The sequence below is a fragment of the Octopus bimaculoides genome, chromosome 1 (genome assembly GCF_046866305.1).
Source record: "Octopus bimaculoides isolate indiv1 chromosome 1, ASM4686630v1, whole genome shotgun sequence".
In the NCBI taxonomy this organism is placed as follows: Eukaryota; Metazoa; Mollusca; class Cephalopoda; order Octopoda; family Octopodidae; genus Octopus; species Octopus bimaculoides.
In genome coordinates, this window is record NC_142928.1 from 113,646,852 (window position 1) to 113,664,997 (window position 18,146).

Here is an 18,146-nt window from a genome sequence, read left to right on the forward strand (position 1 = left end):
AGTATTTTGCTTTACAAACTATCTCCCATTTCAAAATATAGTTAATATTTTTAGATTTAAGTTCCCAAATATATTTACTAAGGCCAGTAGAATTAATTAAATTTCTATTCTTAAATGAGTGCATATGTTGAGCCACTCGTAATTTAATTTTATTAGATGTCGATCCTATATAAATCTTATTTAAATTATAACCATTATGTTTATTCCCATTCATTAATCTTACTATACATTTATACACTACATCCTTCAAATTACATTTATTATTAAATTTAAATTTAGTCTTATCTAAACATGTACAATTAATTATATCCTGGTCCACATTATTATTATTATTATTAGAATAATTATAAAATTTAAATTTATAATACTTATTTAACTTAAATCTATTAAAAAAAGAGATAATATTAGCAACATTATTAGTAGTAGAATAACCTACACCAAAGTTATTATTAGAAAATATATAATTATATTTTTTATTATCTTTAAGAAATATATCAATAACTTTTAAAATTTCATTAATAATGTTAGTTTTAACTGGAATGCCGTATGGAATAATTAGCCATAGTTCATTCTTATTATAGATATTATTGTATTTATTATCAATATTATTAAATTTATTATTATCATTAAAAAAATTAAAATTATATTTATTATTATTTCTGTTAAAATTATGTTTATGTTTATGTAAATTATTGTCATAATACCTATTATTCATATTATAATTATCTAAGAAAACATAATCATAAGTATAAAGGTTATGTTTATTTAAAAGATCATTACTATTATAATTATTATAAATAGAATTAAAATTATATTTCGGATTATTAAAAAATTTTATATTAGCAAATGTTAATGATTTTTTAATTGAGGGTGGGTGATTACTTTTCACATGAATATATTTAATATTTTCATTAATCTTATGGTAAGGTTGGGTACTACCTGTAGATAAGTTAAAATCAGCATCTAGATAATTTATATTATAGTACTCATTATAAATAGTAATCTTTAAACCATATCTTTTAAAAAAAACTATATTAGTGCAATTTTTAGTAAGTAATAAAAGGTCATCCCTATATAAACCACCCTCCAAATTTAAGTTTTCGAGTTCAAGTTCAGATAATAAATATATACCTACTAAATCAGTTACCTGTGCTGAATCAGGCGCCCCCATTGGTATATCAAAATAGTCTCTAATATCTTTCCTAGCCCACAATTTATTATCATATTTAATTAACGATTTCCTAGCCATTTTAACTACTTTTACTTCATCAAAAGTCATCCCCACCTTCTTCATAGCATAAATTAGGGCCTTATTAAGTATAATCTCGTTAATGGAAGAATAATAGTTATCAATATCAATTTGAATAAATTTATATTTATTTTTATCTTTAATATTATCAAACCATTTTAAAGTATCAATATTACTATTCCATAATTTAAGGTAGTTAAATTGATTTAATTTATTGATATATTTATCTAAAATTATCTGACTTAATTTACCTAGATCTGACTTACAAGGACAAATAAGCCTAACTTTAGGGTCAGAATAAAAATTATTCTTATGGTCTTTTAATGTAATTCTAGGGTGCAATAGGTACATAAGGTTCAGTCTTATTATCTAACTCATTATTAATTTGTGACAGTAGATTTTCATCAATGAGTTCATAAACCTTAGTTCTTTTCCCTAATACTATATATATATATATATATATATATATATATATATATATATATATATATATATATATATATATATATAGGGTGAGAGAGTGAGACAAGAGCATCAGATAAATAGTTAGAACAAAGGAAATGTGTGCAAAATAAAATTTCATATTCAGCTTGGAAATTTGTGAAGAAATGAGTTATTTTACAGATGAATATTGTCTAAAACATGTGTACATGAAAATATAATTCTTTCTATTTTGCTCACTAAATAAGTGTGTGTGTGTTTGTAAAACTATACAACTGTTTGTTTATATGTATTTTCATGTGCATGTGTTTTCATGAATGATTTTCTCTGTGCTTAAGTATTGTATGTATGTATGTATGTATGTATGTATATTTGTATGTATGTCTTTTCGTTATTTATGCTGATAGATAGGGCAACAAATTTTTGTATTGTATTGGTATAACATTTGATTAAATTCTTAGAGTAAGATTCACTTCAGATTTTTCAGTCACAAGAGCTTATGTCCAAGATAACTTGTTGAAACATTTTGCTGTGATAATTCATACTTTAGTCAAAAAATTAAGGAACACTCATGCAAACAAACAGAATCTAAATTTTCAAACTATGTAGACAGTTTTACAGTTAGAAAACTATTTTTCTTTTATATTTTGTTCTTTTTTTAAATTTATTATATGTTCACACCATTATTGTTGTGATTATCTTTATAAAATTATTATTGGATATGCCTGCTCTTTACCCTCCCTTCAGAATGTATACTTTTCACAATCATTCCTTTTATTTTTCTATCACCTTTATATACAGAGCAATAAACTCGTAATTAAAAAGAGGTCTCAGTCCAATGGATCACTTATGGATGGTGAGAATATAGAAAAGGAGCATGCAGATGATGCAGCTTCTGGGCAGTTATCTGAAAATCCTACAGATGAGAACAAGAAGCATTCACCAGCTGTAAAATATTCTTCTAGTGTGAGTAGCATGATATCTCCTTTAAAAAGGCTCACTGTTTTCCTTCTTTTTTTTTTATTCAGAAATTACTCAAATAGGTAGTTCCTATTTCAGAAAGCAACATAATGATATTGACCTTATGTTATGACGTTGTTGATACTATTATTTCATATACGTGCAACAGATAAAACTGTTGGAAAAGAAAAATTCCTAATATCAGGCTACAACAAGTAACTTTAGATACCAAGAACCCTCCTATGTTTTCTAGCTGTCCCTAATAACACTGTTTTCTGGAGCTGTACTAAACTAGATTTTATGCCTTTTTCCTCTGTTCATATCTTTAGGGATAGTTCCTAATGCACCTATAACTACTAGGATACATTTTACCTGCACTTTCTATAGTCTTTGTAACTCAATGGCTATATCCTGGTCCGTTGCTATTTTCTCTATACTGTATTAACTTTCTCATCATTTGGGACTGTAAAGTCAATTATTTGGCACTTTCTATTCTCTTTGTCTACTACTTCTAAATCAGGCCTTCTAACTTCTGAATGTTAAAGTCTCACAACATCTTATATTTCTTACTTTCTAGTACTTTACTAGGTAGCTAGCTTTTACTTCATTTATCATTATGGTCAAATCCTAGCTTTCTACATAACTCCCAGTGGTTGTCAGGTCTTTGTATTCCTTCTATGCCAGCATGCTACATTCACTTACTGTATGAGTAACACTTTCCTCTGTTGATTTACATAACCTACATTGGGAATTTACTTGTTTTTTTTTTTTCTATCTTGACTTTCATCCCATTAGTCCTTCCTTTCTGAAAACAACTATGTCTCACTATTACTATTTGCTGTAACTATTTTGGGGAATTTACTATGCAAAGCCTTTTCATGCCAGTCAGATAATCTTTTTTCTGGTTTTTAACTTCTGTAGTTAGTACTCCTAGATACTTATAACTCTCTTCTCCTTTCAGTGATTTTCAGTTATACTCAGACATTCACTTATCCATATAAGTGAATGTCTGAGTATATTCAGTATAGCAGGCAACACAAGAGAATTAATTAGCTTTAGCATGAAGAAATGGAAAGTAGATCTCTACTCAGGTGACACAGCCTCAGAGAAAGTTAATATCAAGAGAGAAATTTTCCAAGGAAACTTGTTACCCCTTTAATATTTGTCTTATGTTTAACTCTCTTCGGTTTAGTATTAAGGAAGGCAAAGGTAGGGTATCCGTTCAGAAATAAAGGGATCATGTTGTAGGCTTTCTTATAATCTGCCCATGCTATTGTTAAATTTTTCTTTTTGGCTTTTACTTCATTTAGAACTGCTTTGTATATGTATAATAGGTCATGCATTCCTCTAGCTTTCTTCCTGCAACTTTTCTGTTCTTCTGGCTGCAAATAGTCTGTCAAGGTGCTCATAAGTGCTTTCTGAGAGCATTCCTGTTAACAACTTCCACACTAATAGTAAGCAAGTGATTGTCTATAGTTGCTAGCTGTATTACCCTTGTTTGTATCTTTCATAAGGAGTACTGTTCTCTCTCTAGTCATCCAATCTGCTATTTCTCCTCCAGTCAGGCAATCCTGAAGTTGTTCCTTCAGTCTCCCATGTAAGCTACTAAATTTCTTTAGCCAGTACCCTTGAGCTAAATCTGGTTCTGGGCCCCACCAATTTGGCATTTTACCTAACACTTTACTCATTAATGCACTAGCTGCTTTTCACTAAATACTTCTTCCCTTACTTTCTTTAACCATGCTGCATCTCCATTATGATTGATTTGTTTATCCCAAATATTACTCCAGAACTTTCTAGCTTCTGTATTAGGTTTCTCATCTTCAGTACTTCATTCTCCACTGTTTGTGTGGTTATAAAATCTCCTCTGGTCTGTCTTAGATAATATATTCTATTTATACTGATCTACTTTTTTCTGATATCTGGAAAGCTTATTTGCTACTGCTATGATACACTGTTTCAACTCTTCCATGACTATCTCAAATTGTTTCTCTTTGACGAAGTATCTTTCCTCAAGGGTAGATTTAAATCTTGTGCTTCCTAACTTGTTCGTTTTCCAGACTTCTATTCTACTCAAATCTTGTCTTCATTTCATTTTATAATCTTCTAGTAACTATTACCCCACCTGCATAGATCAATTAGTTAGTGTCACCTATATTTTTAGTATCTACCCAACTGATGACAGAATCTACTTTCCTAGTCATATCTTGCAGCTTCCTTCTGTTGGTACCTTTTAATGCTGGCAATCTTTTTTCGTCTTCTTTGCTCATTGCTTCCTGTAACTCATCTAAATCTTTCTGATCTTCCTCTCTTAAGTCACTGTTACCAGTTGTTTCTTCCTGGTCAGTAGTGCTAAAGTTATTTTTTCCTTTAGGTTCTTCTTTGGTTAGAACTGTATCTCTTATGTTGTTGTTTGGCTTTTCTACTGTTTGGTCTTTCTTTTGCAGTTCTCTCGTCATCTCTTCTACCTCCAATTCTGTCATCCACTTTCTTCTCTTAATAGCAATAGTTTGGTCTACTAATCTCTGCTCAGTTACTTTAAACACACCCTTTTGTATCCAAAGTGTTAGCATCTGTTTTCTATAACCCATTCTTTAGGTTTTCCACTTTCTCCTCCTTACTCAGTTATCTGCTGATGCTGTCATAGGATAAAAGTTGTGGTCAGTCTGCATCAGTACTGAACCACTGCTGAGCAAGAGGCCTTCCCTATTATCATTATCATCATCATCATCATCATCATTGAGTGGGAGAGCAACACTTGCCATCAAAATGACACTGGAGCACAAATGTACAAAGTTCAGAGCTTCTGGTTATGGCATTCGGGTGATGAGATGTTGAACGTACAGCTCTGGATGCCAAATTAAATAATCTACTTCTGATGAAAAAATGAGCTCAAGGGGACAAAAATCCTGACCCAAACCAGTGGTTCCAAGTGTAAAATCCTCCCAAAATGGACCTATTGCACAATGGACACAGATTCACTGGGAGACACAATCAGTGATTTGAAGTCAACAGACGCCATGTTGATCTTAAATGATATCAAAGAATTCATTAAATCACAAATGGTGGAAATCTTCAACTCATTTGCCTCTGTAAAAGCTAAGTAGGAGCAACTGAACAAACGTTCAGCCAAAATGGAATGAGCCATTGATTTTAACTCCAGAAAAATAGCTGAAATGAGATGGGAAAGCGATAATGTGGCAGAAACACCAAGTAAGTTTAATGATAAATTCATGGAGTTTGAACTTTACTCTTGCAGATCAAACATCCTAATCTATGGAATGAAACATATCGGCAATAATGAATCTCCAAGCCAACTTCAACATTCTGTCAAGGAACTGTTTATTTCTGCTCTTAAAATTGATGATAACAAAGTGAAAGAGACGTTGCTTGCAAACATGTACCGTCTGCCTCAAAAAAAACAATAAAAACAGAGCCGGGTAAGCCAGACCCCAAAATAGTCAAGTTTGTCAGTGTAACTGATGGAAATTTGGTCTTCTTTACTGCTTGTAAATCCTTCAAAGTTCTATCAGACAGGAAAATTGTAATTCACAGTGACCGCCCATAAGTTCTGAAACAATTTAGAGCCAAACTATTACATCAAGGCCAATACCTCAGAAATACATACCACGTCCAGACAAAAATTTTTGAGAAAGGCGTTACACTATCTAAACAATTCTGAAAAAGTACAAATCACTCATGGAAAACTGTTGGAATCAAAGAGGAAATAAACAAATAAAGATATGTGCTTGGATTCCCATTCATATTTTTTTTTTTCCTGAAAAAAGTGGGAAACCTATTTTGATTTTTTTCCTTCTTCACTGGGTGTAATCGCCGTGCTTTTTGGATTCTGAGGAAGTGAATGGGTTTATTTGTGTTAAGATATTTGTTTGGAACTCTGAATTTTTGTTGAGATTTTAAAAACTTTGATTAGTAAATAATGAACTCTACTGCACTACTGCCACATCTACATAGATGAGCAGAATTTGTGAATTTCCAGAGACAATTCAGCAAATCTGTGAATATTGATATACACCTTTCTTCGGAAAGAAAAATTAACAACACTTGATACAAAACTAAGCTTTGAGCTCATGAATTGACATTTTCTATATTTTGTTGCTCTTTTGAATAAGATCAGACTTTCATTTTAATTTGATGATTATGACAGTGATATGATTTTATTAGTATTCTGTAATAATTGTGTAACTAAACCCAGTTGCTACATTCCATGAAGAATGGAAAGTTTTGGGTAAAATGAATGGAAGGTATGAATGTCAGTTCTTGTGTGTGTTCAGATATGTATCTTTTACTGGAAGGCTTGAATGTTCACTCCAATACTATTTTCACTATTTGTTCTATATATCTTAAATGGATGACTTAAATATACCTATATGTTCAGTCAATTGTAGGGACCTTAATGATTATACAAAAAGAAAGGATGTTTTGCATTTTTTGAGAGCCAAAAGATATAAAATCTATTTGTTGCAAGATAGCCACTTTTTGAAAGAAAAAGAACTTTTAATTAGAAGTGAATGGGGCTCTGAGGTACTATTTAATAGTAATAATGGACAGTCTAGAGGAGTTGTCATTTTGTTTTCTAATGATATTGATTATAAGGTACATGGCCATTTCAGGGATGGCAGGGGCAATCTTCTGTGAGAAAAAGATATCTTTAGTCAACTTATACAGTCCAAATGCAGATAAACCAGAGTTTTATGCTGTGGTGATGGATAAAATCAAAGCCTTTGGAAACTCAGATTGTATTATAGCTGGGGATTTTTAGCTTTGTCTACAGCAGTCTTTGGATACTTTTAATTATCAACATATAAACAACCTAATGCTAGAAAGCTAGGGATTGATATGATAAGGGCCCTTGACCTTTTAGATGTTTGGAGAGATCATAACCCAGAAGTACAGGACTATACATGGAGACATCTAAATCCTATTAGACAAGCAAAGCTAGATTTCCTGTTTGGTGTCGCAGAATTTGTATTCATTTATTTGTCATTCTATAAATGTTGGGTACAGATCAGACCATTCTCGTTGACATCAAAATAAAATTTCCCAAGAAAATGACTATAAAAGTACATATTGGAAATTTAATAACTCACTTTTAAGAGATCCAAAATACATTTCATCTTTTAAGGAAATCTGTTAATTAAGCAGTGTTGTCAAGCAATATGCCTCCCCTTTGGAACATGATAGAGATATTAGTACAGTTAATTTGTCTGAGTTTGAATTTGTTGTAAATGATCAATTATTTTTGGAAACTCTATTAATGGAAATTAGAGGAAAATTTATTTCATGTTCTTCATTTTAAAAAAAATTTAGAGTAAAAAAGAACAAGATCTATTAGATGATATTAAGCGATTGGAAATAAATTTTTTGGAAATCAAGAAATTGATGGAAAAAAGAAAAGAATTTGAGGAGATTTGTAAAGCAACAGTGAAGGCATTATTATTTGTTCAAGGACCATGTGGATAGATGAAGGGGAGAAGGTTAGCCTTTATTTTTGCAATCTAGAAAATAAGAATTTTGTGAGTAAAGGCATGTCCCAGTTAGAGCTGGATGATGAGCCTACTGTAGAAAGTTCTTGAAGCATTGTTGTTTTATGAAGGATTGTATTCTTCCAAGGAGTATGTGTTGAAAGATTGTGACCTTGATGAACTTTTTTTTTGAAGGAGATTTGTATGGGCTTAGTAAGGGAGAATTTGATTCATTGGAAGGCCCAGTGACTTGTGATGAACTTTTGAAATGTTTGAAAAAGGCAAAGAACAATAAAAGTCCATGTTCAGATGAGTTCACTCATTAGTTATATAAATTCTTTTGGAAAGATTTATTTCCATTCCTGTTGAGGTCATTCAGTTATAACTTTGCTGATGGCTATCTGTCAGTAACACAGAGGCAAGGTATCATTGCTTGTATTCCAAAAGGAGATAAGCCCAAACATTCTTGAAGAACTGGAAGACCTATTTCATTTCTCAATACTGCCTATAAACTTCTCTCATCTGTCATTGCTGAGAGGTTCAAAAGTATTCTCCTGAAGTTGGTTAGTACTGATCAAATAGGATTCATGTCATGGTGGTAACATAAGACTGATATACAATTTGATGAATTACACACAACCCAATGATATACCAGGAATGTTGTTTTTAATAGATTTTAAGAAGGCATTTGATTCTGTCTCATGGTTATTTATATACAAGACATTATCATTTTTTGGCTTTGGTGAGGACATCTGTAAGTGGTTCAATATTCTTTACAATGATGCTAGATCTTGTTAATGGTGCATTGTCTCCTTTGTTTCCTGTTGAGTGGGGCTGTTGACAGAGTGATCGTCTCTCTATATATTTTCATCCTCTGTGTTGAGGTCCTGGCTGATCTTATAAGAAAGAACAGTGATAATAAAGGAATTACATTTGACAATGGGGAGTATCTAAGGACACTGTATGCAGATGATACAGAGTTTATTTTAGATGGTTCACAAAAGTTTTTCGAAGCTACAGTTGACACTTTGAACTTTTTCGCTGATATATAAAACAAAATGTTATTTAAATTTCTCTGGAATGGAAAACCTGATCAAGAGAGTTGTTGCTTGTAAGCCTGTTAAAGAGGGTGGACTTGGTATGGTGAAAGCTTCTGCTTATGTCAGTTGATTAAAGTTATCTTGGATGAGAAAGTTGCTGGATATTAATTATGAATACAAATGGAAGCATTTGTGCTATGCCTCCTCCCCAAAACTGCAAAGTTTAGTTGTATTTGGTGACATTTTTTCTGAGTAAACTCCAACGATATTAAGAATGATTTTTAGCATGATTGTATTTCTACTTTTGATAAGTTTACAAATAAGACAGAGCCTAGTTCATTTGATGAATTCATAACAGAACAAGCACTTAAAAGTTGGTAAAGAGGTAATCTTTTGTTCTGTGTGGTTTGAGAGAGGTGTTAGTCAGATTCGTGATTTCATCAACTTAGATGGATCATATCGTACCCTTGAAGAATTCCAGAGTACTTTTGAACTTGATATCAATTTTCTTTATTATAATGGTCTTATAATGGCTATTAAAACTACTAAGCAAGGTTAAAGATAAGCAAACCTACTTCTTTTCAACAATTAGATGATAATACAGCTGTTCGAAAGCTCATATCTGTTAAGAAAGGAGACAAGTGTGTTACTATTACATTTTAAGCACATCCAGTGTTTGTTTAAAATTCAAACATAAATGGGAAGAGTATATGCTTGCTGAACTAAAATGGGAAAAAATATTTGTACAACCTATAAAGATGACAACAGATACTAAATTGCAATGAGTTCAGTTCAGAATTATACATAGTATTTTAACAACTAATCCTCTCCTATTCAGGATCAAATTAGCTGAAAGCAACTTGTGCACTTTTTGTCAATGTGAAGTTGAGACAATTACACACCTTTTTTGGTATTGTGAACATATACAAGCTTTTTGGCAATGCTTTCTTGAATTGCTGTATGAAAAATTAACAACATGGACTTTAATTTATAGCTTAGGTCAAAGTGTGTTTAGGTTAAAAAAGAATATATATTCTGATGGTGTTTTTGACTTACTATTATTGTTAGCTAATTTTTTTATATATAAAAGTAAAGTATTAAAAACTACTCTTAGCTTTAAACATTTTAGACACTTTGTACATGATAGGTATCATATTGAAAAGGGCATATCTTTTAGTAAAAGTAGGCAACATAAAATTTATAAAAAGTGGATGCTCTACCATGATTTTGCAAATGTTAAGTAATCCTTTTTGAGTTGTTACTTCTTGCCTCTTCATAATCATATTACTAGTTTTAACTGTGTGAAACCCGAAGAACGTATTGTAATTGTTAGAAAATTTTAGGAACGATTGGGGAGTGAATGTGTTGTAGTGTGTAGTCTTGTATTTTCTTTTTTTTAAAAAAAAAGTTCATCCGCATCATATAACAACTTTGTATAAGACTTCACAGTCCCCTGGCTGTGCTGTCTTCAATTTTAACAGGGAGAACAGGAAATAAAAATTTTCAATTAGAATAAAATATATACAAAGTTCAATACACCCATCATGCCCCCACCCCATAAGGGTACACCAGACATATGCATCCCAACCATATGTGCACAACATGGTGATCTTGTATCGAGATAAAGATTGCATGGCCTTGCAGGTTATTATTATTCAGTAGTCTTATTTTTATCACGTGGTTTCACTGCACTACTGAGCGCAGCTCTGTATGTCCTGGGTATGTGCTGTGATTTGTTGTAGTGCTCTTATTTTCACTGTATTGAAAGAGTTTTACATAGGATGGGTGCGGTGCCTAGTAGTACTATTTTCTCTATGTTATATATACTTGTAAGTCCTGGTGTTTTTGTTATGTATTTGTCTGAATGTTTTTTATCATACCTTATGTACCTACTATAATAGAAATAATTTCTGTTCTTAGGTTCCATATTCGAGTTACCTCATTTCCAGATTTTTGTATTTTGAAAGTTTTTCCATTTCCTTTAGAGAAACATTGTCATCTGTTGGTATTGATACATCAATTAAAAAATTTTTTTTTTCTTGGTGATCTCTGACAACTATATCCAGCCTATTGGCCTTGATTTCTCTATCTGCATGGATTGGTATATCCCAGAGTATGGTTCCTTTCTCATTTTCTGTGACCTTTTCTGGGGTGTGCCTATACATGCTGTTATTCCATGGTGTTGGTATAGCTTATTATTATTATCTCTTTATCACAGGTTTTGTTGGAGCTCCTGGAGTCTTGCATGTGTAGCAGGTTTACTACCTACTGCCTGTGGTACCATGCTATTCTTTCTTTTCAGCTATCTAATACTTTCCTGATCATTCTATCCATGTCAAGGAGGCAAACCTTTTGTAACAGTTCTACTGGGCACTTTATTCCAATTTCCTTTATATTCCTCTTGATGCCTTCTGACACTGTTCCCAAGGACCCAACAATAATTGGCACTATCTTCACCTTCTTCATTTTCCATAGCTGGGCTATTTCGTACTTAAAGGGGTTGACTCAGGTTTGGTCATTAAGGGATTATATTTGTTTTTACTTTTCATCTTTTTTCTTTACAATCCTGGAATCAAACAGACATGATCAATCAATTTGTAAGCAACTTCATTTTTCCTTGACTATTATTGTTATGTCCTGTTTATTATTTTCTATCTTCTTATCCATTTGAATTGGAAAATCCTATAAAATTTTACATTTCTCTGACTCACACACTTTTTCAACCTGATGATTATTACCAGCTTTAAACCTCCATTTTTGACAGAACTTCCAGTGCAAAACTTTTACAATTTGGTAATGTCTCCATTTCTTAAATTCTCCCTAAGCTGACTTGGGACATTTTGCAACAATGTGTGCCATTGTTTCATCCCAAATTCCATACACTCCTTATTTCACTGACACCTTCTCCCCATATGCATATATTCTCAAGTTGTTTGTTTTTAACAATTGAACTTGAGCTGCTACAATAAGTCTCTCTGGCTCTTTTTTCAATTGCCCCACATAAAAAACACCCATGTTGCTGCAGCTTGAAAAACTCCCAGTACACTCTGCAAAATGGTTGGCATTAGGAATGGCATCCAGCCATAGAAACTATGCCAAAACAGACAAATGGAGCCTGGTGCAACTCTCTGGATGGACAGCTCTTGCCAACCCAACCAACCCATGTCAGCATGAAAAACAAATGTTAAATGATGATGATGATGATGATGACACATCCTCAGTGACTTTCCAAAACTAACCATGTAAAGGTTTCTCTTCAATTGTGTTTAACATGCTCTCTTTGAATTTCATTCTTGTCTTTTTCCCTATTCCACACTTGATCATCTGTTCTCTATTCACTATTTTTAAAGTATAACTAGTTAATATCAGCTCTTGGATAGTGGGCTCCATACATAGTCAACAGCTTTCTAGTTTTTCCGTCAAGTTTCTGTATTTTGTTTTTTGTCCAGTCTATAATTTCATCTCCATATCTAATTACTGGTACTGCTCTTGCATTTTTGCTTCAATAGCATTTTTTGAATTCAACTTTGATATTTTTCTCACTTTCCTTGTTTACTCCCTATTTGTAATTTGCTCCATCTCTTCATGTTTTATTTCTAGTATTCCCGAATATTTGGGAATACTCCAGTATTCCCAAATACTTATACCACTATCCTTTTTCAACTGCTTGTATTGTTTGCCCATTTGGCATTTCAGTTCCCTGACTTCTTTCAAATTTTTTTCATTTTTTATCTTTTTAATCTCAAATTTCATGCCTATATCATTTTAGAAAATGTAAACAGTGTACACAAGACTTTCAATCTGCTTTTCATTTTTCACATAAAGCTTTATATCATCCATAAAAAGGAGATGAATTATCTGACCATATCCTTTACTCAAAGCATTAGCTATTTTGTCTTCTTGAGTGGTTTCAGTGCCAAGACAAATAGTAATGGAGATAAGCTATCACTTTGAAATATACCACGTCTGATGATCATTTTCCCAAGTCTTTGTTTCTCGCCAATCAGTTCAGTAATCCAATGTTTCATACTTTCATTGACCGTTTTCCACCACTCCAAACATGCTCATTGTTTTACTTATCAAACTGTGCGGTACCATGCCATATGCATTTTTGTAATCCAACCATGCTACATCCAATCCCGTCAATGTGCATCTACAGTTTTAATAACTAGTCTTTAGTTGCCCTGCTTTCACTCCTGCATCCTTTCTGTTCAACTGGAAGTAAATTGTTACTTTCCAGATGATTATATAACTTTTCTACCAAGACACCAGTCGTAAGCTTCCTCAAAAGTAGTAAACAAGTTATAGGTTGAAAATTTGATACCAATTTACTTTTCATGAGACATAACAACGTTTGTCCACTTATCATCCATATAGGGACATGTCCCTTCATCAAGGTGTACAGTGATCCTTTCATGCAACTGTGTAAAATTCTTCAGCCAGTAACCTTGTACTCCATCTTGACCAGGCTCTTTCCAATTTTCTAATTTTTAAAACTTCAGTCTCACTGAATATAGACCAATTCTGACATCCTTTTGTCTTAGTACAGTTTCAAGTTATCTCTTCACCTGTGTTAGCCACTCTGCACTTTTTTTATGTCTCACTGGGCCTGTTCCAAAGTTCTCCCCAAAATGTTTTACTTTCTTCCACATCAGGAATCACTTCCTGATGTTTCCCCTCTATTTCCTCAAAAATACACCAATCTATTCTTTTCAAGACCTTTGCATTTGGCCTCATATCTTTTCAATTTGGCCTTTAACATCATCACTCTTTGTGACAATTCTTTCTGTACAATTTTCTTTCACCTTCTAGCCTATGCTGATCATTCAGTTTTCTGATTACTATCTCATTCTTGAGTTCTTCTCTCATTATCCTATTTAATTGTCCCAGTCCTTTCCATGTCTTTTTCAACTTCATTTGCATTCTTTTCCTCCTGTTTGATTCTTTCTTTTCATTCTCCGTATTTTCTCCAACAGCCTTCCACTTGTATCCTATTATGGCAGCAGCTATGATTAGCTGATTTGTTTCACTAATGTTTTCTGTTTTAACTAAGCTCAAAATACATACTTTGCCTGTGACTCTCTACTTTTCTCTGTCCACATAGTTTATATTTTGTGTCACTTCATTGTTCACACTATACAATTTACATTGCAGTATTTTTAGAATATTCTTCTCTTCATAGTTCAAGTTTTGTGCAACATTTACTGTCACTTGTCCAGCTAAATCACCTTCACTATTTACTTCATCAGCTTTCTCAGGTACATAGTGATTTCCTTCTTTGTAATGTTTTTCATCTCTTACCCCTTCATTATCACTTTCTGCTACTGTTGTTTCACACTCTTCCTGTTCAATTTTTTTATTATTCTCTGAATTTCTTCAACCTCTAATCCTGTAGTCCAGCTGTACGAACTGTCCTTCTCTGGTCTATCAGTAATTGATTGGAAGCTTCAAAGACTCCCTTTTCATCCCATGTTCTCTTCATTCATTTCATGAAGCTTCTTTTATTTGGCTTACTTCTCTGCCAACATTCAATCACAATCTTGTTTACCTCTTTTTCCCATTTCATTTTTCTCCTACTGCACTTTTGATTTTGATTCTTATCACTGACTTGATGGATACCTGCCATAGATTGATCAGGCACTCCTTGCCTGTTGTGCACAACATCTTCCCTGTTAATAGTTCTGGTCCTGTTAATGCGGTTAGGTTATTACTTGTGTATGGCATCACTCATTTTGAGGTAGCATCTATAATGTTTTTTCGTTGTGACACTATCACTAGGTGGGTTGCCAACCAAGGCTCAAGGGAGTCCACATGTAACCTTATACACACTGTCAGATGACCATTGACTCCCATGAGTTCATCTGCTCTTTTGCAGGTCTTGTTTTTCTTCCTGCAGAGTGCCCAACTACCACTCTCCTCATCAAGCATGCTTGGTGGGTTTGCTGGTTTAGTTGCTGATGACCCAACCATTAGTATGTTGATTTAAACCTAATTACAGCATACTCCCACCAACACCAGAAGCTTCCTAGACCTTCCCACCAGACCAACACAATAAAGCTAGTACAAAGTATACAATTGATGGCTTCCTCCTCACCAGTTTCCTTCATCACTGCTTGGTATAACACATTTATCTTAATTTTCTTTATCGATATTATAATATTAATAATATCATTATTAGTCTAGTTATAATAATTATTAGTACCATCCTCATCATTACTTCTACTGTCATTATTATTTTTACTAACACTACCACTTTTACTATCACTATCACTATTTTTATCATCTTTACCACAATCTTTATCAATATTTCCAGTATAGGTGGTGAGGATGGGATTGAGTGAGCACATAACTGAAACACAAACAAGTTTTCAGCATTGGAGATATAAGTAAAACAAAATAGATACAATTTAATGAGGAAAAGAAAACAAATTAGCAAACATATTTATATTGCAAAAGAAATAAACAAATGATTTTACCTATTCCTTAAATTCCTGCATACAATATCATTAGACCAAACTGCAGTTATAGGGTCAAGCGAAAAAGAAAAACAATATATGAATATTTAACTACATAATACTATTCTGAAATGAGGCAGAAAGAGCCAGCAGGCCTTCCAATGTTGTTAAGAAATGAAAATTGCATGCAGCATATTTTGTATTCAACTTCAAATTAAGCAATGCTGAGACAACATGGACCAACGAGCTAGTTTTCAATGTTAGAAATATAGGTAAAACAGAATAGAAATATAACCTATCATATGAAATTTGATGAGAAAAAGAAAACAAATTAAGAAGTCTAATTATACTGTTATTCTACATGTAAAAATTGTAAGCAAATGATTTTACCTAGTCCTTAAATTCCTGCATATGATTCCATTAGTCCAGACTGCAACCATAGGACTAAATGATATCACTATTGCCATCATTCCTTCATACTTTAGATACTTGAAAGAATTATTATTAGTATATGTTTGGCTTTTGATTTGTATTTGTTCAAGTTGACTCCAAGTCTCACCCAGAGACCTCAAGAGACAACAAGTTAGAAGATGACTAGGGTGCCATACATTTTGTTTGAAACAGAGTATTGTAGAGAATGTCTGTCAAAACATAAGTAAATTAGAAGTTTGTTTTAAAAATGATTTGATTATAAGTTGATAGTCTGATGTTAACATGACAGTAAAAGGTGTTTGCTGTTATGTACATTTAAAAGTATTTTGACACTGTTTATGGATTAATATATCTTCGGGATTACATAGGCAATATTTTATGTAGGATATGGGCAGTTCCCATGAGCACTATTTTTTGAATTTCTTCTATTTTGGGATTTCCTAGTATCTGAGCTAGGTAGCAATCAGCCCCTTTTGCTATCATTCCTAGAGAACCTATGACAACAGGTATTGTTTTAGTCTTGAAGTTCCACATTTTGCCAATTTCTATTTCAAGATCTTTATACTTACCCAGTTTTTGGTAGGTCTTGATAGATACATTTATGTTGATTGGGACAGTCATATCGATGAGGAGGCATGACTTTTGTCTGAAGTCCTTCAGTATAATGTCTGGCCTATTTGCATCCATCTTTCTGTCAGTTTGAATGGTGAAGTTCCAAAGGAGTGAGATGTGGTCATTTTCAAGTACTGGAGGTGGTTTGTGTTCCCACCAGTTTTTATCATGGGGCAGGTCCAAGTCTTTGCAAATATACTATGCTGTTCTATCATGCCTGTTGAGATACATGGAGACAACATGGTCGATGGTTTCATTTTCTTGTTTACATACATGACATGTTGGGCTACTGTCATTCTTGAAGATGTTGGCCTGATAGCTTCTTGTAGGTAGGCATTGAGTTTGGGCTTCTATGATAATCCCTTCTGTCTTTGATTTTAAGCCAGAAGACACTAGCCATTGATGGGTAAGGGCTTTGTCAATTTCGGCATTATTAGCTCTCATTATTATCATTTTCATGTGCACACAACAGATTAGACTGTTGGAAAAGAAAAAATCCTAACATCGGGCTACAACAAGTAACCTTAGGTGCCAAGAACCTTTCTAAGTTCCTAGCTGTCCCTAAAACACTGTTTTCTGGAGCTGTACTAAACTGGGTTTTATGCCTGTTTCCTCTATCCATCTGTTCAGATCTTTAGGGATAGTTCCCAATGCACATATAACTACTGGGATACATTTTACCCACACTTTCCATAGTCTCTGTAATTCAATGGCTAGGGCCTGGTACTTTGCTATTTTTTCTATACCTCTCATATTGATTTTTTCATCATTTGGGACTGTTTAATCAATTATCTGGCACTATCTTTTCTCTTTATCTACTGCTACTACTAAATTAGGCTCTCTAGCTTCTATTACTCTATCAGTCTGAATGTTGAAGTTCCTCAACATCTTGTATCTTTTACGTTCTAGTACTTTACTAGGTTCCTGTTCATACCATTTATTAGTATGTTCAAATCCTAGCTTTCTACATAACTCTCAGTGGATTACTCTCCCTAGGTTGTCATGTATTTTCTTGTATTCTTTCTGTGCCAGCATGCTACATTCACTTACTATATGAGTAATGCTTTCCTCTTTTGATTTGCATAACCTACATTGGGAATCTATTTGGTTTTTGTCTCTCTTGTCTCTTATCCAATTAGTCCTTAATGCTTGATCTTGTGCAGCTACTAACAAACTTTCTGTCTCCCTTTTTAGCTTTCCTTTCAGCAATCATAGCCATGTCTCACTACAACTATTTGCTGCAACTATCTTTGGGAATCTAGCATGCAGTGCCTTCTGCTACAGTCAGATAATTTCTGTTCTCTTTTCTGGTTTTTAACTTCATTTGGGATTTTGGTTTCCCTATGTCTTGCTGTGATTTTAGCAACTTTTAATAAACTTTGTTCACTATTACCTACGCAGGATGCTATATCTACTCTTGTTAACTCCATTCAGTCTTCTACTGATATTAACCCCATTCTGCCGTCCTTTC

The 18,146-nt window shown here is 33.1% G+C and overlaps 1 protein-coding gene across 2 annotated transcripts in view; it reads left to right on the forward strand.

Annotated features, from left to right (window-relative positions):
* The window catches only part of LOC106880055 (F-actin-uncapping protein LRRC16A), a 547,921-nt gene that overhangs the window by 391,929 nt on the left and 137,846 nt on the right, over window positions 1-18,146 (forward strand). For both annotated transcript variants that reach the window (XM_089356189.1, XM_089356195.1), the window contains exon 24: window positions 2,492-2,656. In XM_089356189.1, the coding sequence (XP_089212315.1) occupies window positions 2,492-2,656 (165 nt within the window). The remainder of the gene's footprint in view (window positions 1-2,491; window positions 2,657-18,146) is intronic.